The sequence below is a fragment of the Branchiostoma lanceolatum genome, chromosome 12, assembly GCF_035083965.1.
Source record: "Branchiostoma lanceolatum isolate klBraLanc5 chromosome 12, klBraLanc5.hap2, whole genome shotgun sequence".
Taxonomy (NCBI): Eukaryota; Metazoa; Chordata; class Leptocardii; order Amphioxiformes; family Branchiostomatidae; genus Branchiostoma; species Branchiostoma lanceolatum.
The window spans coordinates 18,597,832-18,623,536 of NC_089733.1; the positions used below are offsets into that span (position 1 = coordinate 18,597,832).

At 43.2% G+C, this 25,705-nt stretch overlaps 5 protein-coding genes across 6 annotated transcripts in view; 3 read left to right on the forward strand and 2 right to left on the reverse strand.

Annotated features, from left to right (window-relative positions):
- LOC136445872 (PHD finger protein 14-like) overlaps positions 1-8,504 on the reverse strand; it is a 47,872-nt gene extending 39,368 nt beyond the window's left edge. Inside the window, exons 1-7 of the mRNA XM_066444080.1 lie at positions 8,457-8,504; positions 7,598-7,713; positions 7,072-7,188; positions 6,355-6,524; positions 5,966-6,033; positions 4,976-5,031; positions 4,590-4,696 (exon numbers count right to left, since the gene is read on the reverse strand). Coding sequence (XP_066300177.1) covers positions 4,590-4,696; positions 4,976-5,031; positions 5,966-6,033; positions 6,355-6,524; positions 7,072-7,188; positions 7,598-7,673 — 594 coding nt within the window. The 5' untranslated portion in view covers positions 7,674-7,713; positions 8,457-8,504. The remainder of the gene's footprint in view (positions 1-4,589; positions 4,697-4,975; positions 5,032-5,965; positions 6,034-6,354; positions 6,525-7,071; positions 7,189-7,597; positions 7,714-8,456) is intronic.
- LOC136446377 (tripartite motif-containing protein 3-like) lies at positions 993-2,898 on the forward strand. Its single transcript, XM_066444721.1, has one exon. It carries the CDS (start codon positions 1,036-1,038, stop codon positions 2,896-2,898), a length of 1,863 nt encoding a protein of 620 aa, XP_066300818.1. The 5' UTR covers positions 993-1,035.
- Positions 8,505-8,707: 203 nt separating the features above from the next.
- Positions 8,708-14,073, forward strand: LOC136445651 (cytochrome c oxidase subunit NDUFA4-like). 2 transcript variants are annotated; one of them, XM_066443774.1, is made up of 4 exons: positions 8,708-8,895; positions 11,535-11,623; positions 12,722-12,782; positions 13,376-14,073. In XM_066443774.1, the coding sequence occupies exons 1-4, from the start codon at positions 8,803-8,805 to the stop codon at positions 13,427-13,429; spliced, it is 297 nt and encodes a 98-aa protein (XP_066299871.1). In that variant the 5' UTR covers positions 8,708-8,802; the 3' UTR covers positions 13,430-14,073. The 2 variants fall into 2 exon arrangements, with proteins under 2 accessions (XP_066299871.1, XP_066299870.1); XM_066443773.1 differs by lacking the exon at positions 11,535-11,623 and adding an exon at positions 10,215-10,303 and having other exon boundaries at positions 8,711-8,895.
- A 1,824-nt stretch (positions 14,074-15,897) lies between these two features.
- On the reverse strand, positions 15,898-20,346 carry LOC136445652 (G/T mismatch-specific thymine DNA glycosylase-like). Its single transcript, XM_066443775.1, has 4 exons — positions 19,965-20,346; positions 18,883-19,132; positions 17,246-17,676; positions 15,898-16,766 (listed from the first exon to the last, which is right to left on the reverse strand). Exons 1-4 carry the CDS (start codon positions 20,007-20,009, stop codon positions 16,437-16,439), a joined length of 1,056 nt encoding a protein of 351 aa, XP_066299872.1. The 5' UTR covers positions 20,010-20,346; the 3' UTR covers positions 15,898-16,436.
- Positions 20,347-20,698: 352 nt separating this feature from the next.
- LOC136446182 (autophagy-related protein 13-like) lies at positions 20,699-25,255 on the forward strand. The gene is made up of 6 exons (XM_066444495.1): positions 20,699-20,911; positions 21,973-22,105; positions 22,417-22,541; positions 23,324-23,494; positions 24,025-24,654; positions 25,040-25,255. Exons 1-6 carry the CDS (start codon positions 20,822-20,824, stop codon positions 25,253-25,255), a joined length of 1,365 nt encoding a protein of 454 aa, XP_066300592.1. The 5' UTR covers positions 20,699-20,821.
- The last annotated feature ends 450 nt before the right edge of the window (positions 25,256-25,705 follow it).

Below are 25,705 nucleotides of genomic sequence, written 5' to 3' on the forward strand. Positions count from 1 at the left end.
ATCACTCATCACTTGAGCTCACTTAATAGGTTCTACATTCTGTAACTCAAAGACCCGCCCCTCTCCTCTCAGTTACTGCACTCTCCCCCCGACCACTGCACCCTTTTTAATACGCTCCGGGCTTGGTTTTCTCATGTTTACAACATAAAACTTAATTTACAAAGCCCATTCCTTTTCCTCCTCTCCTCATATTCTGATATGCTATCAATTTGTAAGGGCTCCCTTGGAAATCAGTTACTCAGCTGAAGGGACCACTCTAACGATTCATAAAATGCAGCTTGAGAGGGCGGATAGTTGGGAGTTTCTGAGCAGGAGATAAAATCAAATAATTAGATGTACGAAATTTGATCTCATATGACTCGAAGGCGGGCATTCTGTTAGTTAGAAAGGCAGTTTACTTGCATATTTCAACAGATTCACCCCCTCCCATCCGGATTCTCAAAGGCATTTTTCACGAAATTAAACCTGTACAATTTTAGCCCACTCAGTTTCCTAGTCACCTCATATGCAGTGTGGGAGAGTGCAGAATGATAATTGATATCTAATTAGGACTGCAATTGTGTATTTTTAATATCATTAAGCAAATCAAATAATTTGATGCAAAAACCCCACGCATGACTTAAAGGTTGGCATGATGTTGGACCTCAAGCCAAACTGCAAACACAATGATACAATATTTGTACTTGCAGGTGGCACTGTGTTTGTGCAGTTTACTCAAGTATATCTCAACAGTTTAACCCCCCCCCCCCCACTATGATTCTCATGTTAATTTACAACATTAAACTTTCACCAAAGCCAACTTTGTGTCTTCCTCATCTCATATGTAGTCTGTGTGTGAGTGCAGATAAAATGACTGTGTTCCGATAAAACTCAACAGGTATGAGTTAATCCCATGTACGTTTGCACCATAGTTGGCCTTGTAAGGTGAGGCAGAAATCTGATCTGGTAATCAAAGACCCCAGACAAACACCTGTATTCAAAGGAGGGCCAGCGGAACTGTGACCTTGGAGGGCTCACATAAAAAAGGACAACAAAATGGCGGCTGCATCGTCAAGTTTGGGGACACAAATCCGTGAGGAACTGTCCTGCAGCATCTGCCTGGATCTGTTCACCAGGCCCAAGGTGCTGCCCTGTCAGCACACCTTCTGTCAGGACTGCCTACAGGACTTAGCAAGTAGACGAGTGCCTTTGCAATGCCCAATCTGTCGTCAACAGGTCAGGCTGCCACCCCAGGGGGTCGCTGGTTTGCCAGACAATCTCATGGCGGCAAACATGTGTGAGAGACTGCGAAACCAGGCTACACTGTCAGAGGAAACAAAAGAACAACCTCAGTCTGGAAACAGGTGCAGCTTTCACCCCTCAGAGGAAGTCAAGCTATACTGTAAACAGTGTAACATGCCAGTTTGTACTGAGTGTTGTGAAGAAAGCCATGATGGACATCCGACCACAGGCCTTAAAAAAGCTGCACAGGAAAGGAAATCTACAGTCCAGGCATTGATCAATGAGGGGAGGAATATTCTGGAAAATTACTTAAGCTTCCTTAGAAGTCTGAGGGAAGAAGAGAAAACCCTGAATGAACAGAAACAGCACAGAGACAACAGCATCATTCAGACCTACAACCAAATGGTGCAGAAACTCACACCGAGTAAAGACCACCTCTTGTATGAATCACAACAAAATCACAGCGAGAACTTGGAGAAAATACAGACTGAAAGAGACAGGGTGTTGGCAGATGTCAATGAACTGTCTGCTGTCTGTAATCGAGCAGAACAAGAACTGCAGCAGGGATGGGTCGAGTTTCTCAGTCAGCAAACCGCTTTGACAGAGGTGGTAGGAAAGTACAGGGGAAAAGCAGCACCAACTCCTGTACAAACCCAGCCTGCTGTCTTTCAGCCCAAAGACACCCCAGTGCCAGTGTTGGGACATGTAACAGTCCAGTCTCTCCCACCTGCACCAATCCCAGCAGCACCTGCACCAATCCCAGCAGCACCTGCAGCTAGTAATGATGCAGCAAGGGGCAGAGGTCATCACCATGGTAACCAAAGGCAAGGGGAGCCTCAGTCTCAAGATCAGAATGTGACATTTGGTGGACGGGGATCAGCAACAGGACAGTTCAGTGATCCAGTTGGTGTTACAGTGTCAGAGGAAGGGGAGATTTTTGTAGCAGACAGGGATATCCAGAGAATCCAAGTCTTCACCCTGCAGGGAACATTTGTCAGACAGTTCCCAACAGTCGTGCCAGGTGAAGTGAAGATGAGCCCAGATGATGTAGCCCTGGACGGGGAGGGGAACCTGTGGGTGGTGGGGAGGGCAGGATCTGCTGAGTTTGCTGTGCAGTACGACAAACAGGGCAGGGTGCTGAGGAAGTTTGACTTAAAGAAGATAGAGTGGAAGAGAGGAGTTGCTGTGGACACCAGGAAGAACTACATCCTCATCACACAGACCACGGGAGACTGGCCTGGCCTGCATGGTGAAGTTTTGGTGTTCAGGCCAGATGGGACACTTGTGAGAACTGTGGGTCAGCAGCAGGAGATGAAGAACCCAGAATATATCACTGTGGACGAGGAAGGGAACACTCTTGTGTCAGACTGGTACAATCACTGTGTGTTTGTGTACAACAAGTATAGACAGTTTCTGTTCCAGTTTGGAGGTGAGGGAAGAGGTGAAGGACAGCTGAACAATCCCTGTGGCATCTGTACAGACAGGGCAGGTAACATCATCGTGGCGGACAGGTTAAACAGCCGTGTGGAGATGTTTGACAAGACAGGAAAATTCCTCAAACACATCACTACAGACATGAAGGCCCCACTGGCTGTTGCCATGGCACCACAGGGACAACTGGTAGTGACTGATGATGATGACCACTTTGTGTCCATATTTCAGACCTACAGAACCTGAGTTAGGCGATGAACAAACTTTACCGAACTACAGTATCCCTAACTGATCTTACTTTACAAAGTTTGTGGTTTTATATCATTATAGGAAATAATTCATACATAAAATTTAAGGGGATGTCAACATTTCCAATGTGTGTTTGGTGCTTTTCCCTTTCTGGTGGCTGAGAGAGTGTTATAATGTACATTTTGTACACTGTAAGTTTTCTTAACGGTTTGGGTGTGTGTGCATGTTATTATGTGGGAGTATCATAATGTTTAGAATTTCAGATATAGCTGACCCAACTTTACTACATTATATAGCCAACACTAGTGCTTGACTATTCTCTTGTTCAAACAATGTCAGCCACTGTCCATTGTCACACGTTTGTCTCCTGTGCCTCTATCAGTGTTCTAGCCAGTGCCCGTCATTTGATGGAATTTTGTTACTCATGACGGACAAAAATTTTGCCCAACCCGTCATTTTTGACGGACAAAAATTGACATGCAAAGATATAGAAAGAGCTTTGTGTAATTTTTTTCACCAAACGAATTGTCATCAATTTGCCCCTCAAAATGCAGGAAATAGCATTTCATAGAGTTAAGATTTCAATATTTTCCGGGGAGAGCATGCACCCGGATCACCCTAGGACTGTTGTGACTTTAGTGCTCAATTACACAGGATGTTCCGTCAAACAAAATTGAGATGATGGGAAAAAACTTCAGGCTGGCCAGAACACTGGTCTTTACCATATCGGCGGTGGCTTATGTCCAGCTGGCAATTAGCCTTGGTTTTAGGCATGAACTTGCAAATAAACTTCCATATACATTCAGCGCAAGTTTCCTCACGTGTTTGTGCATGTTAATGTGTGCATGCGTGCTTGCCCATCTGTTACTATTATGAGGGAGAATTTTAGTGTATGCTCAGTTTAAGCTTCCTTACCGGTTTGTGTACTGTGTGTAGTTGTTGTTGTGTGTGTGTCATCTTCGAAATGACTGTGGAAGGCCGAAACCCACGGGGACGACCATGGAAAAGGGTGGATTGAAAACATCACCACTTCAGCCTACACCACGTGAGTCCACAGGACAGAGGCACCTGGCAAGCGGCCATCAAGCCACCCAACCACACACACACACACATGTGCAAGCAGATGATGGGGAACTGAATATGTTTAACCTGAAAGTGTGTGTGACTGTGAATGAGTAATCTGAGTGCAGTTTTAAGTTCCCGTATCGGTTTTGACCCTGGTGTACTTGTGTATTGTGTTGAATGAGAGGGGATTAACCTAAAAGTGTGTGAGTGTCAATGAGTGTGTAATGTGAGTGCAGTATTAAGTTTCCGTACCAATTTTGACCCTGGTGTACGTGTGTGTACAGTCTACTAACCGGTTTGACGCCGGCCCTGCAGGCATCACAGAACCAGTGTGTGTGTGTATTGTTGTTGTTGTTGTTGTTGACATGTTGTTGTTGTTGTTATTTTGTGAGGGGAGTACAGTCTACTTACCGGTTTGACCCCCGCCCTGCAGGCATCACAGAACCAGTGTGCGTGTGTGTGTGTGCGTGTGTGTTGTTGTTGTTGTTATCTTGTGAGGGGAGCATAATGAACTTACCGGTTTGACCCCCGCCCGGCAGGCATCACAGAACCAGTGTGCGTGTGTGTGTGTGCGTGTGTGTTGTTGTTGTTGTTATCTTGTGAGGGGAGCATAATGAACTTACCGGTTTGACCCCCGCCCGGCAGGCATCACAGAACCAGGGCTCTGTGGAGGAGGAACTCTGGGAGCTAGAGGTCGACGCGCTGTCACTCACATGCTCACCATAGCAACCTGCATAGCAACAGCCAATCAGATTGTAACACTTACCATTTTGAATTCAGAAGGAACTCTAAATCACTAAATGTCATTCAAAGGAAGTACTGTACTTAGACAATTGTACACATGTCACAGCAAAAACAAAAAATACCATTAATAGAGGGAGACAATTGTACACATGTCACAGCAAAAACAAAAAATACCATTAATAGAGGGAAGCATGTCCTTTTCCAGAATGTGTAACAGTAAGACTTAAGATGTTGGTGCATTTAACTATACTGAACATGCTCGTACCTTCGTGGACAGCGTTGCCACAGTTGTCACATTCCACAATCTCATCGTCCTCTTCACTGCAAATCACAATTAGTCCCAATTAGCATATTAATTTGCACTTCATTGTGTATATCTCTATCTAATCTACCTGCATACTAAATATCATGGAAATCCGTTGTTCCTTTGTTCAGTTATTCTCCTTAGAAGATGTTCACAAAAACGCCCCTGCAGTTCCAGAGGAAGCTGCTAGGGGGCCCAAACCTACACCACTTCTTTAATACATCACAAGCTATCTGCCACCCAAAAATTAAGACCACAGCACGTCCAGGTCAAAAGATACAAAATTGAAGTTCTGCTGCAGTACCAAGGTCACATACCAGGGGGCCCAAAATCGACCTTGAAGTTCGGCTTCACAACACTCTCCCACATACCAAATATCATTGTAATCTATCAAGAGGTTCTTGTTATTCTGACTGGAGTGGTGCGGAAACACAGACAAACAAACAGACACACCCAAAACTATATCTCCATTTTTCATGGAGACAATCACTGTGATCATTGTCCACACATGTTAAATATTGTTCTTAGCATTTATTGATGCAAAAGAGTCTCACAATCATTTAATCTTCTTTATTAATATATATTATCAGGAACGTGGCCCATATCACACAAACACAGATACAGTTGCTTTAAAGTTTAACCCCATTGTGACTGGTACCCAATATCATGAAAAGTGATCTCTCTTAGCAAAGAGAGACAATTATGTATAACATATCAAAACTTTTCCCTTGAGATTTTTTGGAGGACATCTTCGAAGGATTATCAACACAGAAGTTTCTTGTTTCCCTGTGACTCACCCGGCTGCCCAGATATATGGAACATATCAACACACATATTACATACCTACTACACACATACTACACACATACTAATACACATACATACTACACACACACTACACATGTGACACATGTGCACATGCACACTACACACATACTGTTCCCTACTCACCTGACACTGCCCAGACATATGGAACAGATCAGCACCTTCAGATGGCTGGACAGCTGCACTCCACTCGACTACAGATAGGGGGAGCACATGTCAGTTAGAACAGATGACATGTACATCATCATGTTAGCCATGTTGGATTGTCAGGGTTAGGTGAATACCCAATGCTTTTGTAGCCTCTACCAGGCTCCACAGGTCAGAAATTGGCCGAATAGACAGATACTGTATACACCAGAGGAGTCAGAAAACTGTAGTCTCCCTGGCTGGCTAACTTCTCTGGTGTATATCAGTCTATTTGGACAACTTCTACTATTTTTCTAGCGACCTGTGGAGCCTGGTAGAGACTAATGCTTTTACTGGTTATGCAAAAGAAACAAATAAACAAAGCTAACCTGAGCCTGTCGCAGCCTGACGGCCTCCACCATTTTGGTCATGTTGAGGGACCGGCTGCTGCTCGACACCGCGCTGTTGTTGTCTGACTCTTCGTCCTCGCCGCTCCCGGAACTCCCACTGTCCGCAGAGGCGCTGTCGGCGGCGCTCTCCGAACCACTCCCGCCCGCACCTGCATGATTAGGATAGTTAAAATCCTTCCCACACTTTTCTGTGTATAGGGGCGGTGCCCATCTCTGTTTCTAAAGCCCTTGGGCCACACAGGGGCTAGTTCACTAGTGTAGTATAGTGGTGTGTGTCCTTAAACTTCCATTTGCGAAGCCAAGCCAAGCCAAGACAGAGAAGAAGGTGTGTGTTCAACTCCCATAGGACAGAGTGCTAGATAGAGAAGCAGTTTGAACCATTTTCAGTCTTTCGTATGACCCACCTGGGCTTTGAACCCCTGACATTCCAAATGCAAGATGAACTCTACCCACTAGGCCACTGCACGATAGTTACTGTAATTTTTCTAGCTTTTGGCAGCAGTTTTATGTTCATGTTTTTCGTAGTAACCCTTACCTCCAACATAAATTACTGACAATAAACAATTTGCGGTTTCCAAAGTATCTTAAGTTCTAAACTCCTTTAACCTTTTCCTTGTTACCCCACCCAGTAACCAGTGTAAATTTGCTGTCAAATGGCTACCTTAGCAGACTGAATGTTAAAGAAAGGCTGCTCACCTTTGCTGGGGTCCAGCTGGTAGTCACTGTCGTTGTCGCTGTCGTCAGAACCGAAGGCGACCTGCAACAGGTGGGACTCTACGGGCTTCACACGCCGCTTACGGGGGTCACGTTCCACTGGGGAGGCAATGAAAGGTGGATTGATTGATTGATTGGTTGATTGAATGATTGATTGGTGTGTATGAGAAGGCAACCTGTAACAGGTCATCAGATGCCGCTCTCTCTCCACTCTAGGAGGAAGGGATTGATTGATTTTTTTGTCTGGCTTTCTATTGATGGCTGTCAGACAAAAAGAAAACCTGAAAAAATAGTTAGCTCGATAAAAATGCCTAAAAACATCCATAACAAGCCAGAGTCTATAACCTCTGCTCGGAGAGTGCCTTTAGCCACTCTTAACAGTTAGCATCTAATTGGCTGTGTCAGAGGTAAACTAACTCAGTAACTGGTGAATTCATTGATTAACGGATTGATTGATTGACTGATGGATTGATTGGTTGATTGATTGATTGACAGATTGGATACTCACACATGGCACGGAACAGGAAGCCAACGTCGTCTGGAACATCACTGCCCTCATCGTCCGAACGACCTTGGTCCGACATGTTAGGTTAAGCCAAGGTCACAGCTTCGCAATTCAGGAATCTGCAAGTTGTTAAGAGCGACAATACAAATTATGTGGGAAGTAACCTTAATGCATTCAATACAGTTATTTCTTCACCAGTCAAACCTGTACAAGTCACTATCTTGAGATATTAACAACTTTTTTGGTCGTTCCTTATTGAAGTTATTCCTGTTTTGACCAAAGCATTAAGGATCCTGATTCCTGTCTATAGAGACCACCTGTCTAGTGTGACCAATTTCTTCATGCAAGTCCCTTCATGCTTTAGTGGCCATTATAGACAGGTTTGACCGTATCATGATTATTGGTCAGGATAATGTCATTGTAGAGTCACAGAATCTGTACTTAACCTTAAGATAGGGCATCAAATCTGGCGGCATCCTTTGTGAATTAAGGGCCTGAATTTTCTACAAAGGGTTAGTTCATTTCTACAGACGAGGAGGGGTGACAATAGCATTTAGTTTGTTACCATCAGTAATAGGTACGTGAGAATTAATCAAAATCATGGAAATGTGAAAAGATACCCAAATAAACAAGTTATTAAAACTTAGTCCCCCCCTGTTTTAGTGAAATGGCACGACCCACGGTTTCACACTAGTCCATCCATACAGCACAGATATAAACTTGATAAAGGCCGGTTTAGAACCTGACTAATGTTTCCTACAGACTTGTACTCAGGCTACTGAAACTTCTGCACGAAGTACAGCCTTTATATGCACCGTACACACTATTAGGCGCCATATTCAGCCCTACTATTCTACCTTACCTTGGATTTCCGTATCTGAGCTTTTGTCACAACGCAAAGGCAGGTTTTGAATCCCACTCTTTGTTTGGGATTTCACAGCTGCCTGTTAAGTTTATACGAAATTATGATAATATTATTATTCTAGATGAGTAACAATTAGCCTTTAACTACATTTTACCCAATTAAAGTTTATGAGAAGTTATTAATTTGAGATTTGTGTAAAATATTAATGTTGATATCATGTTTTCAGGCACACATATTTCCGTACCACGGCCCGCTACATCCGGGACATTACGCCCGTTCCACAGCGCAGTTCTTCCGAAGGTTGTCATTTCTGCAGCATTTCTGCACCGAGAAAACCGGCAAAATGGCAGAAGCAGACACCAAAATGCCGCATACGAGAGGGAAGGGGATGTGGGGCATCATCCGGAAGCTGTTCGTGCCTCACCACGAGCCGTCGGTAAGGTTGGGGGCGAGACGGGCCGTGTTTTTATCCCCGCCAAGGTCGCTGCGCTGGATCCAAAATGGCTGCAAAAATAGGTTCGGGTGGGAGGGGGGCGCGACCTTGACTCCTACTGTGCCGTGTCGTGCAGAAACGCACGTAGCTCGGACCTGGGCCAAAACATCCCGGCAGAGTTGTTTTCACTTCTGTATTGATAGAAACCAGTGCATGTCGTAGGAGTGACGGTTGGAGCAGACATACAAAACCTGTACAGTGATAGACCTCAAACTGCAACAGTGAAATGTGCACTAGTTAATCATTATTTTAAAACCCGTAACAGACGGTTGGTTAATGATATTTGGTGCTTTGTTTGCCCTTTATATGAAGAAAATAACATGCTGAAATGGTAGTGTTGTGTAATGTATACTTGATCGTTGCAAGGCCATTTGTACTTGTAAGGTTTTATTTGGGCCATGTTTGGTTTTGGTTATTCCCTTTTCTGCCAACAAAAGAAATCTAGCACCTTTTTATGAACCTGCTACAATTGAAGGCATGGCTGTGAGTCTTTCATGAAGCTGGAAAAGAAAAGAAAAATGTTAACAACTAAAATTGCCAAGAAACTGTCAAATGTAAGCACATGTTGTAGAACTTCCCACCTCCAAATGTGGTCATTTTCATGCAGTTGTCAGATTTAGAGTTTGCAGATGATGACATCTATCAACTCATTTTGGTATGGCCTTACTTAACCTTCTCCCTGCTGCCTGAACCTGTAGCCAAAGAAAATTTAGTGCTAAAAGGCAACCTTTAGTAGTATGGGGAAGGTTAAAGTTAAAGGGGAAGAACACAATTGACACTCATCTGATTGGTTGACAGATTGACCAATCAAACAGCACCATATTTCTCCCACCAGTGCTCCATGAATTCCATCATCACATCTGCATTGAAAATATGTAGAGATTTTCATGTTATAGATAGTAAGAAACTTTATTTGCCATATCACACTAAAGAGCTGTTTTCTTTCAGCATTGATGCTTAACATGTACCTCTGTGAGCACGATTAAACCTGGCATCATGATTTTCCTTCCCCATGGTCCTTATTCTTAAGTAATTTGTAGGCAGTCTATATCACTTTGTATCTGAATATCAAGCTTACTGTATCACATTCACAACTGGAGCTGATTTTTAAGAGTCCACACGAACTTCAGCATTCATGTTTGTGCATTTTACGTGTTCTTACTTCTGTAAACAGGTTCAACTTGCTGGCGATGTGCTCAACAGATGTGCTATCAACCAGACTAGTCTCAAATGTTCATCACTTTCAAATTCATCTTTTCCAGCTGTGGCCACTGTTCCTAGTTGTTGGCCTGGGGGGCTGCGTAGCGGGCGGATATTTACTGAGGTTGGCTCTGAGGAGTCCCGATGTGTGGTAAGAAATCAACCAAAAACCAACAACAACCCCTCCAACAGCCATGAGATCTCCCTCCCACCATCTCTTACAAACCAACAACAATTTCCCTCACAACATCTGTAACAGATCTTTTCCCATTTCACACGCAAACCAAGCCAGTGTCAAATCCTTTTTTTATCCAAAACAAAGTTCCCAAAATGTATCAGCCTGCTTGACAATAAGTCTAAAATTTTGAAAAGAAATACCTCAAATACAATGAGAAGTACGAAAGTTTGAGAAAGTATTATTTTTGTTTGATTGCATCAATAAGATTGCCCTGGCTTGGGCCTACTGCTGCTTTCCTAATTTTACCCCCTTGATTACCATAAATGCTCTCCACTGACTGTGCTTGCAGCAAATCCTTCTTCTCTACACATGATTATCTCACGATGAACTTTTCCTGACCACCATCACTGCACTACCAGCTGCCCCCCTCCCCACCCTGCTACCGTCACCACTCATGTTTCCCCCCCTCTACAGGACCGATGCCTGCGACTTACTGTATTATTTTCATCCTGACCACAATCCCATTTAAACCATTACTTCATTTACTTACAAATACTCTAAATCCTAATTTGCACATTGCTCATAACAAAGCTTCTTTCCCCACTGCTACACTAACTATTCATCACAGAACTGAGGCCAGTTCCTTATTTAATCTTGCTTCAATCACTCTTCAACTGCTCTATCCATGGCTGCTGCTATGTACCTAATTTGCACATGTTATCAGTTATAACCCACCATGCTTCTTTCGCTTCTCTTCCTTCCGTTGACTCCATTTGCAGCACTGATGCCAGCACTGCTGACTTCAATCCATCTTAAACCGCTCTATTCATGGATGCCTCTGCTCTTAATTTTGCACATATCTTAAGTTATAACCAAGCTTCTTCCCCACTGCTGCAGTCACCATTTCTGTTCCTTCCATTCGCAGCACTGATATCAGCACTCCTGACTTCAATCAATCTTCAACTGCTTTATTCATGGATGCCTCTGCTCCTAATTTTGCACATATCTTATAACCAAGCTTCTTCCCCACTGCTACAGTCATTACGTCAATAGGACTGATGTGAAGCCACTGCTTCTTATGTCGTCCTGATTTCGATCACTCTAAACTTAAACTGCTTGATCCCTCAATACTCTGCTCCTAATTTGCACTGCTTCTTATTTGCACATCTTATCCTCTTGATCCTCTCCCCACCCCCCTCCCCAGCTCATCCCCCTGCTTATTCTTGTGGGCGGTGCTGGTTGTTGCGCCGGCCTCTACATGGCGAGAATGGCCATTAAACATCCCGACGCTTCGTGAGTCTCCTCATTCCACTCTGCTACTTTTCACGCTGTGGTTGTTACCGATGGAATCTCTACAACTGGGCATAACACAGATGGCACACCAATGGTGGTTCTTGGATTTATAGAAAGATAAAAGCTGAAAGTTGAAGATCAACATGAAAACAGAGTCTGAGAGGAAAGTCTGTACCTTGGTGCACACTTGATGTTCTGGGAGTGAATATAGTCGGTTTCAAGAATATTCGTCAAACAATGACTTGAACAGGTAACGAGATACGTACCTCCAAATTTTCGATGTCAACTGTACATCTTGATCACGGAATGACCTAGTCTGGCAGAACACGAGACTAGGATCTTCACAAGCCTCGTCCTAGTCTCGTGTTCTCGCGAGACTAGGTCATTCCGTGATCAAGATGTACAGTTGACATCGAAAATTTGGAGGTACGTATCTCGCTACCTTTTCAAGTCATTGTTTGACGAATATTCTTGTAACTGTGATTATACGTGACTGATGAACCTCTTCAACGAAGTCGGTTTCAAGTTTTCCTCCCAGCCCTCTTTTTACATCTTGTCTTGTGTGTAAAGGAGCTGATGATGATGATGTGTGTCTTGTAAAGTGTCAGGCAGCCAGTGAAATTACTTGGTGTGGCCTAGGGTCCGGTTGTACAGCCTCCTTCTGTAACAGACAACGCTAACCCTGATATCGAACCCTCAGTGTTTTCTATCCATGGTTTCATCCTTGGCAATCTGGGTAAGAGGTTAGGTTGCCCAGTACTTCCTGTTCTTTTCTCAAACCTTACATTTCTACATTTCTATTTTCCATATAACATCCTGCTTTATTATCTAGCAATATGATATATATATATTAGTTTTGCACCATGCTAACACTCAGTAACAGTAAACTAGAAAAATATTACTGGTTATTTGAAAGTTGAAAGAATCTGAAATAGACAGGGTTCTAATTGCATGTGTTATAATTATGAGCAATTACCAGATCATTTAGAATAATCTTCCAAGACTTGCCGGATAATTGACTATCGTTTTTTAAGACTAGCGCTTCAGTTAGTGATACTGCTACTCCTGTGTTGACGTGATGTTTTCCCTTACATTTAGCTGGGACAAGAAAAACAATCCTGACCCCTGGAACAGAGTGTCTGCCAATGAACAGTACAAGGTGGGTTTCTGACACTGCTACAGACTACATTAGTATTACTGTTTGAGATTTCTAACACATGGCTAAGAGTTCCAAAGGAAGGACTGCATTCTGCCTTTGAACTAGGGCTATGTCTCTTTATTGGTCCTTCGAGTCGAAGATGACTGTGTACCTGAACAAAATTAAGGTATATGTATTTGGTACACAGCCCTACTTTGAGCTCAAGTCTTCTATGCTCTATAATCAATGAAGATTGAATGTCTTTTAGTTCTCTTCATGTCAAGTCAGGTTTCGTCATTGCAAGCAATTGAACTCAACAAATGTCTTTGTTTTGATGTCATTGTTTTTTTGGACTGCAGTAGGTCCTGTTATGCTTGTTTTGGTTGGTCACTGTGTCTGGCCATTCCTGTTTGGTTTCGTACAGATTATTTTGCACTACTTTTAGTTTTACACATCCTAGTCTAGATTGGCAAGAATAAAGTTAACTATAGAATAAGACAAAGTTATCTCTTAGAGTAACATCCCAGTTACATGTAGAGTTACTATGATAAATGTTCAATAGATTGAGTAATTTTTTCCTTGTAGAAATCCTGACCTTGTTTTGTGCATTTCAGTTCTACTCTCCCAACATTGACTACAAGAAGCTGGAGCCCCCACCCAAGTACTGAACGGACGGTCCCTCATGCTGCAGCTGACGTCCAATCAGAGGACTGCAGGCTGAAGCCGACTTAGCTTGTGAAGGGTTAAAGATGATTAAAAACATGGTTTGGAATGTGTCTTAAACACCAGTATGGGAATTCTCATTGTGACTCAGTTTGCTTACAGGAAGATGAAATAGAGGTTTGTGTTGATCACTAAGGCAGGGACATCTCTAGATTATCAGTTTTCTCTCCCAGAAAAATACAAAACATTTCAGCTTGGTCCACATGCAGGGTTCAAGTTATGGTAACCATGTGTAAATAGAAACATTTTCTGTTTCTGAATGATGCTCTCCTGCATAGCAATGTTAACCGTAACCATGGATATCTGTAACCATGGATATCTGTTGCTCTGTAATAATGCTCTCTGCAAGTAACCATATCACAAGTTGCTCAGCAACACAAGCAGATTTTGCTACACAATTCACCATAGCAACTGTTACCGATGTAATACCACAGCAACTGTAACCAAGGTAATGCCATAGCAACTGTAACCAAGGTAACCCCAGCATGTATCAGATGCCATCTGTGTAACCACCGTACATGTATGAAGAGTATATTGGATGTACCATGTTCTGGTCTGTGATGTAAAAATAAAGACACTTGTGGATGTGTGGAAGAAGGCAGTCTGTGTGGTTGGGTTGAAGAGTTGGAAGAGGAGGGGAGAGGTCATCTTTATCTGTATATCATTAGTGGTAAGGTTACACCAATCTAATTTCTTGGTTCTCATAGCCCGACAAAAACCTGCCGGACCCACTCCTCTGCTTGGAGAGTAGGTACACAAAGTTTTAGGTACTTAATGTAAGTTTCCCAGGCGTCTATTTTTGTCTTCACCTCTTCCTACATTTTTCTACGAAATGTCAGAGAACCCAGAAAATAAATAGGTGCGGCCTTAGCCACTTGATGTCAAAACCAGGGTTTTGCACAGCATCCTTTCTTCTTTTGATGGACAAAAGTCATAAGTAAAGGCTATTCTGTCAGTTTGACAAACTGAATTAACATATCCTGATGGAGATGATAAGAATCAAGTCAAATCACAAATAGATCCTCATGTGTTTGCCAGATGATGGAAAGAAAATCTAGGGCTGGGCGAAGTGAAGAACCATCAGAATCTTCCCCCTCAGATCTGTTGGTGGGTGTCACACCGGTGTTCCTGCCAGCAGGTATCACACTAGTGTTCCTAGGTGATGGGAATGACCCCTTGAAGCATGTGTTGAGTTAATGTATCATGTTGCCAGTTGGAGTGTGGATAAGATAATGCAAAAGAGTTCTGGATGAGCATTTTAAGATTTATGATCCGACAATGGTGGTTCAGAGCCCTTAGATGTCAGTGATCCAAAAGTTTTGGCTTGGCTTTATAATAAAGAGAGATGGGCTCAAATTTTGAGCCCCTAGCAACTTCCTGTCAAACTTGAGATTCTGTGGGTTTTGTTTTCATTGTGATTTCCTTGGCTTTTCTGTGATATACTGTAATAAGATTGCACATTTTCAAAAACCTATATACAAGTCAATACACTGACACAGTATGGAGGTAAGAACAATTGTTCAGTGTATTATGAAAATCAGTTTAAGTACAGTTCATGACTTGTCCTTAAATACACTTGAATACCTACAGCACAGTGGTTCTAATATAAGGCCACTTAACCCATGTTATTGCATGAAGTAGGTACAAATCTAGTGTCTACCACAATGTTTCCATTGCTAAAACCTTACTGGAGAATGTTGGGACTTTTCCTGCACTGTCTATATAAAAGCACAGGAACTATTTGAGACATGCACACCAATTATACAACAGGTCAACAATATTTCATCAGGACATTTCCAGTCCTTAGACTGTAGCTTAAAAATTCATTTACAACTATTGGAACACTTCAGCTCCTGAGAAATTGCATTTGTGTAACAATTCACAAAAGATAAAACTACATATTTCACAACCATCCAGGTTTAAAAAGCAAAGTTCCAGCACCAGTTACACTAATTTTAGAAAAGGTGTTGCATTAAAACCACCAGTTCTAGTAACTACATGATTAATTCTTCAGTTTTAAAAGTTACAACTTCTAATATCATATAATATCACACACTGTACACAGGTTAGTTTTAAAAAAAGCCCCTTTCTAATTCAGCTCATCTACATGTAACTGCTTTCTACTATATATACACAGGGGCCATCATACAGTAATCTTTGTTACATATGCTTGCAGTGCATATGTTAGACAACATTGAGCAAACTATTTCTTCTGAAATAAATAAAGAATGGTGCAGGAAAGCCCTACCCTAGGACTAAGGTACCATCCTCTGTAGTAACCGCTGGCCCTTCCTTTTTGATGGCTTGCAACTGCAAAATCTAAGAGCCAGCGAAGGATGGTATCCATGCTAATAATAATATTACGGTAATATAGTCCATGTTGATCTTATGAATAAAGTCGTATTGCCCACAATCTCATCCTCACACACATCCTGGCCAACTTCTATCACACAAAAACACACAATAGCCTCTAAATACGTTTGTTACAATCTTACAAATACTGGAAATAGAACAAGACACATGCCATTGTCTTGTCTGAATACAATATGAATACAAAAGCCCTGAGGAAATGATAATACTGTTGAAAAGTCTTGTGGCCCACCTGAAAATAAATCTGTATAACTTGGTTGGAAAGTGTGCGAATTACACCCTGGTTGCTATTAAGGACTTTACAATACATGTACATGTATGTTTCTTACACTTTTCCAGGCGTACATGTCAAATGATGTTTGTATGTTTTTTGAAAACTTGTCAAACCCAAGACTGCCCCATCCTAATTCCTACAGTTCAATACTGACTTCTAATTGATTTGATGGGGGAATTGTGTTAAAAATGCTTTACATTTAAGCCCAGAAATGTACACATTTTTGCAAAACTGGTCAAATTCAAGATTCCCTATCCAAAGTCCCCACAGTTAAGTCCTTATCCAAAGAAACCCCTGAGTATCTCTAGTTACTGAGAGGTGATATCCGGTATGTGATCTACAAAGTCCATGGGAGGGAACACGCCCAGGTCCCAGTTGGGCTGGGGGGCTTCGCCTGCAGCTGCCACACCTGGCGCCACACCTGGTGCCACACCTGGAGCTGTAGGTGTGTCCACATGCACGTGTGCGCCCCCACAGGTGTCCGTGTCTAAGCCCTTCTCCTGCTTGACCTTGGTCCTCTTGGCGTCCTCGATGGCCTTGATGAGGTCAAAGGAGTAGTCCGTTTCCTCGATGTCCCGGTCCTCCTGGATTCCTTTAAGTTCGTTTCTCAGTCTCTTCAGACGCAGGTAGAACTGGACCTGCAGGTAAGATAAGAACGGGGAAATGTGTCTTTTACTTCTCGGATACAAAAACCTGCAGGGAGTACAGAAAAGAGAAATGTCACCGTGGCATAGGTGAAATATATATTTCATGCTAACACTGTGTTACTGTTAGCAGGAAAGATGTGTTTCCCCCATGCCACGGTTCTCCTGGATTCCTTTAAGTTCGTTTCTCAGTCTCTTCAAGCGAAGGTAGAACTGAACCTGTAGGGAGAACAGGAGAATGTGTTTGTGGGAAAGTCTGTCTCCTAGATCATGATGTCCTGGTCCTCTTGGATTCCATTCAGTTTGCTTCGTTCAGGTCCAGGGACAGGCAAATGTATAGGACTGGCTCTACTTCATCTGAAATTTCTAAACACATGATCCATATCAAATGACATGGGGATGCTTTCTTAGATGATTCCAAGACAGACAAAAACTGTTGCAGAATAACACCACCAACAATGAAACAATCTTACCTTATCCTGAGCCCTTGGGAACTGTGCACATCTCGCACTAGAAGACGGCATGACGAATATCCTGGTGGTCGTCCCGGGAACCAAGTCCGGCTGCTGACCGAACATGAAATCCTTCTTCAACTTCTTCCCGAAGAAAACCGAGGAGAACGCGTCGTAGATACTCTTCCCGTTGAAGGCAGCGATACGAGGCTGATACTTCTGGAGCTTGCCGACGAGAATCTTCGCCCCCTCCATCATCTCTTTCCGCGAGAGGTCCTTGCTTCCCGGCGTCGTCCGTTCCACAACATTGGTGAAGCCGATGCCGTTGTTGATGAGTTTGAAGTCATCCATGGCGGTCATGGGGCGGTCGATGAGTCTGGACATGTACAGGCACTTCCAGAGGTGGTTACCAGGGCCGGGGTAGTGGTGCCCGACATACGCTGCCATCAGGCCTGTGTGTGGTGTACAAAATAAATAAAGATAAGTCTGGACATGTACAGGCACTTCCAGAGGTGGTTACCAGGGCCAGGGTAGTGGTGCCCAACATACGCTGCCATCAGGCCTGTGTGTGGTGTACAAAATAAATAAAGATAAGTCTGGACATGTACAGGCACTTCCAGAGGTGGTTACCAGGGCCGGGGTAGTGGTGCCCGACATACGCTGCCATCAGGCCTGTGTGTGGTGTACAAAATAAATAAAGATAAGTCTGGACATGTACAGGCACTTCCAGAGGTGGTTACCAGGGCCGGGGTAGTGGTGCCCAACATACGCTGCCATCAGGCCTGTGTGTGGTGTACAAAATAAATAAAGATAAGTCTGGACATGTACAGGCACTTCCAGAGGTGGTTACCAGGGCCAGGGTAGTGGTGCCCGACATACGCTGCCATCAGGCCTGTGTGTGGTGTACAAAATAAATAAAGATAAGTCTGGACATGTACAGGCACTTCCAGAGGTGGTTACCAGGGCCAGGGTAGTGGTGCCCAACATACGCTGCCATCAGGCCTGTGTGTGGTGTACAGGACAAATAAAGATAAGTCTGGACATGTACAGGCACTTCCAGAGGTGGTTACCAGGGCCGGGGTAGTGGTGCCCAACATACGCTGCCATCAGGCCTGTGTGTGATGTACAAAATAAATAAAGATAAGTCTGGACAGGTACAGACACTTCCAGAGGTGGTTACCAGGGCCGGGGTAGTGGTGCCCAACATACGCTGCCATCAGGCCTGTGTGTGATGTACAGGAGAAATAAAGATAAGTCTGGACATGTACAGGCACTTCCAGAGGTGGTTACCAGGGCCGGGGTAGTGGTGCCCAACATACGCTGCCATCAGACCTTGGTATGGTGTACAGGAGAAAAAGATATTTTATTCATTGGTTTGGCTGTTCGGGACACACACTCCTGGCTGCCCTTGTGTGTCTAAACTAATACCAGCTCAAAGAAGAACAAGCAATAGTCATGCATTCAAGTACCAGAGTTATCATCCGATCATTGTTGTTGCCAACAAGTACATATACAGTCGAGTATTCTCATCATATATCTTTAAACAATGCCTGTAGCTGGATGTGCAAAGGTTATACTGGCAAAACAGAAACAGATACAAGAGCTGGTGTGTTATGCTGAAGGGCGGTTATATCAGCTACACAGAAACAGACACAGACCTGGGTTGATGCCGATGATCACGATGTCTAAGTTCGGACTGAGATGATCAGGTAGCGTACGCAGCAGGAGTTCCGACTCAGGCGTGCCCTTGAAGCGGTCGATCTTGCGTTTGGGCTTCTTCTCAACCTTCATGGTGTCGGTGATCTTCTCCTGCTTGGCCTGCTTGACCTTGGGAGGTCGTCCGCGGCCCCTCTTCTTGGGCGCTGACTTGCCTGCCGTGGCCTCCATCGGGACTTCTTGAGGAAGAGGCTAAAGAAACACAACATGATGGATTAGAACCTCCTTTGCTGCTATCATAATGATATATGAGAAAGATACAAATTATCAAAAGAAGTAAGATTTTTCTGCAGTGATGCATATCTATTTCTTGGTCCCCTTTGAACAAGTTTGCTAGGTCAACCTGCTAGTATAAGGAGTTGAGGATTGTATAATTTGCAACAAAAGTAGGGTAAATAATTGGCAGTCTGCAAGAAATCAAATACAGGTTTGCTCAGATATGCTCTCCTTTTATCATTTATGTATCCATTTACAAAGTTTACAAAATATCCTCCATGGAATAGGAACCTTTTCCTGAACCAGTGGACTCAGTGGAGGCTCTTTTGTGTTTTCAAACATAAGACTTAATTAGCTGAGGTGTTAATTGATATTCATGAGGTCTAGTCATGAAGCCATTCTGTTATTCAAATTCACGCCCCTATATAGACCCATAGTGTACATAGAAGACAAGGTTTCCCTCCCACCAACTATGGACCTTAAAACTGTGAAAAACAAGACAATAATCTCTCAGACATTTTCATGAAACAATTGTTTCAATCGAACGCTTGAGCAAAAGAATCGCTTTCATTTAAATAGATGAAAGCTTTACGGTATTTTGTCCTATACACATTTCAAACAAATAATGTTTTCCTATCACGAAACTCCCTGCCCATAACTCTAGCGATTGAATAGACTAGATCAGATTTAAACCTCCCTTACCGGTTCATTCATTCAAAATGACCAACTTCTCAGGCCATTTAAACTGAGGCCCCATCACCCATCCCGGCTTTAAACTAAAACCAAAGAAAAAGAACCCCCTGGTTACCTGTGGCGGTACACTGTTAGCTGCAGACATCGCACCTCCCGACATCTACAGACGACGTTTGGCGGTTAGAAACAGACGAACTGTGGAGAACAACTCTGTACTTCAGCTGATCACAGACCGGCAGCCTTTGTTTACTCGGCAGTTTTTCTCTCCGCAAATCCGGACGCAACTATATCGATTTGTACGGAATTCTGGGCTGAAAATTTCTGATCTGTAGATAATAATTTGATCACAGATACAGACAGTAAAAGATGCGTCCACAGAAATGTCTAATTTTGAGTAAAAATTCGGTAAAATCTGTGATTTCGTGAGTGAACCGTGCAGACGACAGGAGAGGGGGGGACGCTAAGGTCAGCCGCGGGGCATGATGGGATATCAGGGCAACGCCCTCCTGTAACCTAACCTGGCTCCAAGCAGATGTGCGATGTGGACTTATCTTTCACCTCGTGTGGATTCTTTTAAAGAAAATAAAAACAGGTTCAGAGGTGTTGTCTACTTAATAAGAATGTGACACCAGTGACAAAAAATTACACAAAATTAACACAGAAACCAATAGAAAAAGAGTAAAAAGAGTTAACGTTGATTGTAACTAGATTGAACGCTTCAGTTTATGTTGTTCGGTCTATATTTGATATAAACTCAAACTTTTTTTCACAATGTACGTTTAATTTAACTTTCTAGAATAAATGCATAAATCAACATCCACCCCTGTCTGACATTTGGAATCTCCCCAGCCCGCGCATGTGCAGACGGTCCTTCTCTAATATTCCCTCCGCCATTTTCTCCCTGCGATCTTCCTAAAGTCCGAACTCCGATGTTTTACTGATTATTCCTCCCTCCGTGTAGCTGTCAGCACCATGACAGAGAACATAGAGGTCAACCTCAGTCCGCAGGATAAAAAGGACCTCGATAAATACATCAAGTTCTTATGTCTGAAGAGTATTCAGGTGAGTGGTTTGTGTCGTCCGTATGTTTTCCTCAAGCAAGACAAGAAGGTTTCCAGCGATTTGTAAACAACATATCTCGGGAACCTGTGAATTAGGGATTGGCATGATGTTTGGTGTTTTGACAGGTTTTGACTAAATGAAGAAATGATTAGATTTTAGTTCCTCTGGCGGCTTTCTTTGGTACTGCATGGAATATTTTGATGTATTTTGGAGCAGTCTGTTAGTGTTAGCCCATGTCTTGATCATGTGACAGTTGTTGTTGTTGAAAACCAGTTTTTATTTTATTTTATGTACAGTGTATCAATGGTTTGTTAAGTAACCTTGACTTTACCATTTTCTACTTGGGATATTGTGAACATCAGGCTCAATCAATATCCTTACAACTGAAATATTAATCATTATGAAGATCTCGTGAAGTATCTTACTAGTATTGTCATTCAAGATAAGTAGATGAAAATAGATAAGTAGTGTACAGGTGGCATTTGATGAAGGTTCGACATCCAGGTAGAACATCACTCAATACAAAACGAATCAAGCAGCTAAAGCTGGATGAATTCAGGCAGACAGCATCGATCCACTGACTGAGAATGAGTCACAGATGAAAAATAGTGGATGCTCTCTGAAACATTCGCTCTTTGGAGAATCTAGCCAGTTGCTTGTTTTATGTTGTATTATGTACTGTACCTTAATCAATGTAATAGTTCTACAATAAGTGAATAACTCATCAGTAACTGAGAATGAGTCTGAAGACATGAAGTTACAAACGCTTGTCTCTCTCTTACGAGCCTTGGCCTTCGGCACAAAGGTAGAGCCTGGAACTGAACCAGGATGACACTAAGGCTAATGTACAAGTGTAAACTGTATATAATTATAACCTTACATATCAATTCAGAGACTCTGTAACATGGACTCTGTAACATATACACATGATAAAATTAAAGTTACTGATTCTCAGCCATGGATGAAAGAAAGTGGAGGCAATCCGAATCGTCTGACTCTTATTAAGAGAATATATATTTTTTGTATGTCTAAATAATTAACGTTGTGCTTCAACTCTGCAGGTGATAGTCCAGTCACGGCTGGGTGACAAAGTCCGCACCAAGTCTAAACCGTCCACGACCGGTGCCGACTGGTTTAACCTGGGGATCACGGACGTCCCGCGCGTACTGGCGGAGGGAAAGCGGATCATCTCCGGTCAGTAGCATTATTTTTTAGTCAGTGCCTGCCATGCTACAAAATTGTAAAACTGGCTCAGTAAAACTTTAAGGAGCACTACTTAGTAAGTACATGTTGGCGATCTTATATTGTAATATGTGATTTTGATATATTTGTGTACAAATGTTGGATAGATAAGAATGTAACCTATCTATTCTGTAACCTATTTATTGTATTTTGTTCCAAGGTTAGCCATTGACAATCGCTACTTGCTAGTTTGGCAACCTTGCTTGTGCATGTACGGGTTCTGGTCAAACCAATGAATGAATAAATAAATAAATAAATTTCAGGTCAGCTGCCGAGCCTCGGACAGTCGCTGTGCGTGGAGATCTCGCTGACGACGTCGGAGGGGGACTCCATGATACTGGAGACATGGTGTCTGGGGATGAACGATCGCTCAGAGGCAGATATCAAGGTGATGATGATTAGGTTTTTATTACCTTTGCCATGAAGGTTATGTTTTCAGTTCGGTCTGTTTGTTTGTCTGTTTGTGAATAGGTGGTGATTGACTGTTCTGAGGCAGACATCAAGGTGTTAAAATCTTACAATCTCTATTTATTCAAATAGCCTGCCTTGCTTTGACTCAAGTTTGAGTTTCCCAAAGGTGCTATATATGGATTATCAATTACTTGTAGCTTTAATTTGCATGTCAACCAATTTACATGCTGTCCTAGTGTCAACAGTACTTGTGGCAGTGTGTGTTGGAACTCATGCATATATAGATGCAGGGAAACAGGGTCTTCAAGGCGTCCCCTCTAAAAGTAGGGCGTCTAATTTTTTCTTAGTGTAGGGCATCCAGAAGATGCCCTGACACCCTGCTAACTAATAGGCTGATCCTAACGTTGTTGTGATATTTTCCAGGTAAGCTACACGGTGTACAACAGAATGGGAATCCTGCTGCGGTCTCTCTTCACTCTGACCAGAGTTACACCAGTGTACAGACACTCTAATTTCTTTGTTTTCCTGTAGGGCATCCAGAAGACGCCCTGCTAGCTAATGGCTTGTCTAACATTGTTCCTATGTCCCCTAGGTAAGCTACACGGTGTACAACAGAATGGGGACCCTCCTGCGGTCTCTCTTCACTCTGAGTAACACCTGCCTAACGACTCTGATTTCTTTGTTTTCGTGTAGGGCATCAAGAAAATGCCCTGCTAGCTAATAGCCTGATCCTAACATTGCTATCATGATATTCCCCAGGTAAGCTACACGGTGTACAACAGAATGGGAATCCTCCTGCGGTCTCTCTTCACCCTCACCAGAGTCACGCCGGCGTACAGACTCTCCCGTAAACAGGGAACAGACTTCGTCATTATGTACAGGATCTACTTCGGAGATGTGAAGTTCGAGGGGCTGGGGGAGGGCTTCCAGGTTTGTTTGTTTATCCATTTAAAATCTCCATTAGTAAAAAACATCATGTACTTACTAGTCTCCCTGGAGTTCTTTTCTTCAACTATATACAAAACATTGATATCATTTCAAGATAACAAAGTTCTTTGTTCGCAACCAAGTGTTTTACCTAGCTGTACCCTTGGTTGTGTACAAAGACCTTTTTTTCCAGTGACTCACAACTGAGGCTACAAAATAACCTATAAAACCTAACACTGAGGACTATGATGAAAATGTCACAGATCAGATCTGTATTGCTACATGCTTTCATCAGATTTGATAACATGTAATGTATATCTTTAGATGTGACAACAGAGTCACATAAGTACAGAAAAGATTACTAGTCTTTGTTATCAGGAATTTTGAAAGATACTGAAACCTATGATTGTTCACACTACTACTTACTAAACCTTTATTGTTTAGTAAGTAGAATTTTAAGATATATTTTGCATTCCTTGATACTTTTTGTTGCATCATTCAATGAAGCTTCTATTTTTGTACTTTATCATCAGGTGATGAGAGTTGGTGCAGTCCCCACTCCAATCGGTACACTAACGATGTCGGCCGCGTACCGTACCAAACTCACCATCCCCTCGGAGGGGTACGCAGGACTACAGATGAAGGCGGATCACTACATGGCGAACACACCGCCGCGCTACATCGGACGGAACCCCAGCGAGCCTCGCTTCCAGATCTACGCCGAGGACTTCCCAGACTGGGAAGACCCACTGCAGGAAATAGGGGTGGGCTCGTGTTCAGTCTCACCCCCGAACCAGATGACCTTCTCCCGCGCAGCTACCCAGACTGACTTGCAGCAGTGCGCAACCATCGGGGAACAGGGTGAGGACGGGAGACATGTGAACTTGTCGTCAGCGCTGAAGGTCGGGGCGTTTGCCCTTGGGAAAGACGTTGGGAAGGACGGAGACGGGAATGTTTGTAACGTCCCGTTCGAACTGCTGACTCAGCAAAAAACTGAGCCCCGCGAACGAGCGTCGTCTTCCCCCGGCCCCTTCGCAGACCAACCCGGGCTGTTCGACCAATCGGATTGCCTACGGTTGACGTCATACGGTTTGGCGGGTTCGACCGGTTCGTACGGGAGCCAGCTGTCGTCTTCACCACAGGAGGACTTTGTCGTGGTGGAGGTATGTATCCTGCAAATTATGCTAAAATATAAGGGGGTGGGTGATGTGCCCGTTCTGTTAGATGCTGCACAATAGGCTTTTATCTAGGATTTCTGCGACGGGCATCCAAAAATCACAATGAGACAGACTTCCCCAATCGGCTCTGTGGACTAAAATCTACCTTGTAGCCTTGCATGTCAATCAGTTTTCATGATGTCGCAGTGTCTAGTATGAAGAAAAAACAACAATTGCAGTGTGTGTATTGTTCATGTCTATGTAATTACCAGGGAAACATCCCGTATACATGTAATTTCATTATTTTCTTAGTGTGGGGCATGACATCCTCCTAGCTAATTGCTTGAAACGAAACGTTACAATTTTGTTTGTTTTCTATCCATTCCTACAGGTGCAGAAGCCGGCGTTCGGGAAGTGCGACTCCAACAGCGACCTGGGGACGTTCTACAAGGAGTGCCAGAACCCGCCGCAGCTGGGAACCTTCGCCGATGCCAAGCAGCCCTGCGTAACCGACACCCTGGCCTCATTCACCGAGGACCTCGCAAAGTACGAGGACAATCTGGACGAGTTTGACGAGTTTGTGTTGTCTTTACAGGATGACCAATAGGCATGCAAATGTTGGACGGACATGCAGCCACCCTCTCATTTGTAATGGTCCGACCGCTAATTGCCATGCTGTCTTTGGTTCAACTGATATTATGATTGTGATTGTGATCGACAGTCAGGATTGGACTATTGAAGGAAAAACTCAGTCTCAATGAATTGTTTATTTTTTCTTTGAGCTTCATCAACATTACAAAAATCCTGTGCACCAGAATGACCCAGGTCCGTTATTTGTTCTTTAAGTACGAGAACAATGTTGATGAGTTTGTGCTGTCTCTTCAAGGCAGAATAGACATGGAAAGATAACAATGCAAAACCTTCAAAACCTAGTCCACACAGCTTTGTATAGACATACTAGAAATATATATATAACACAAAGCTAAGACGAAGAAACACATGAAATCAAAACCTATGGCTAGATTGAACAGTGCTTATGTGTGTGTTTTGGAGCAGC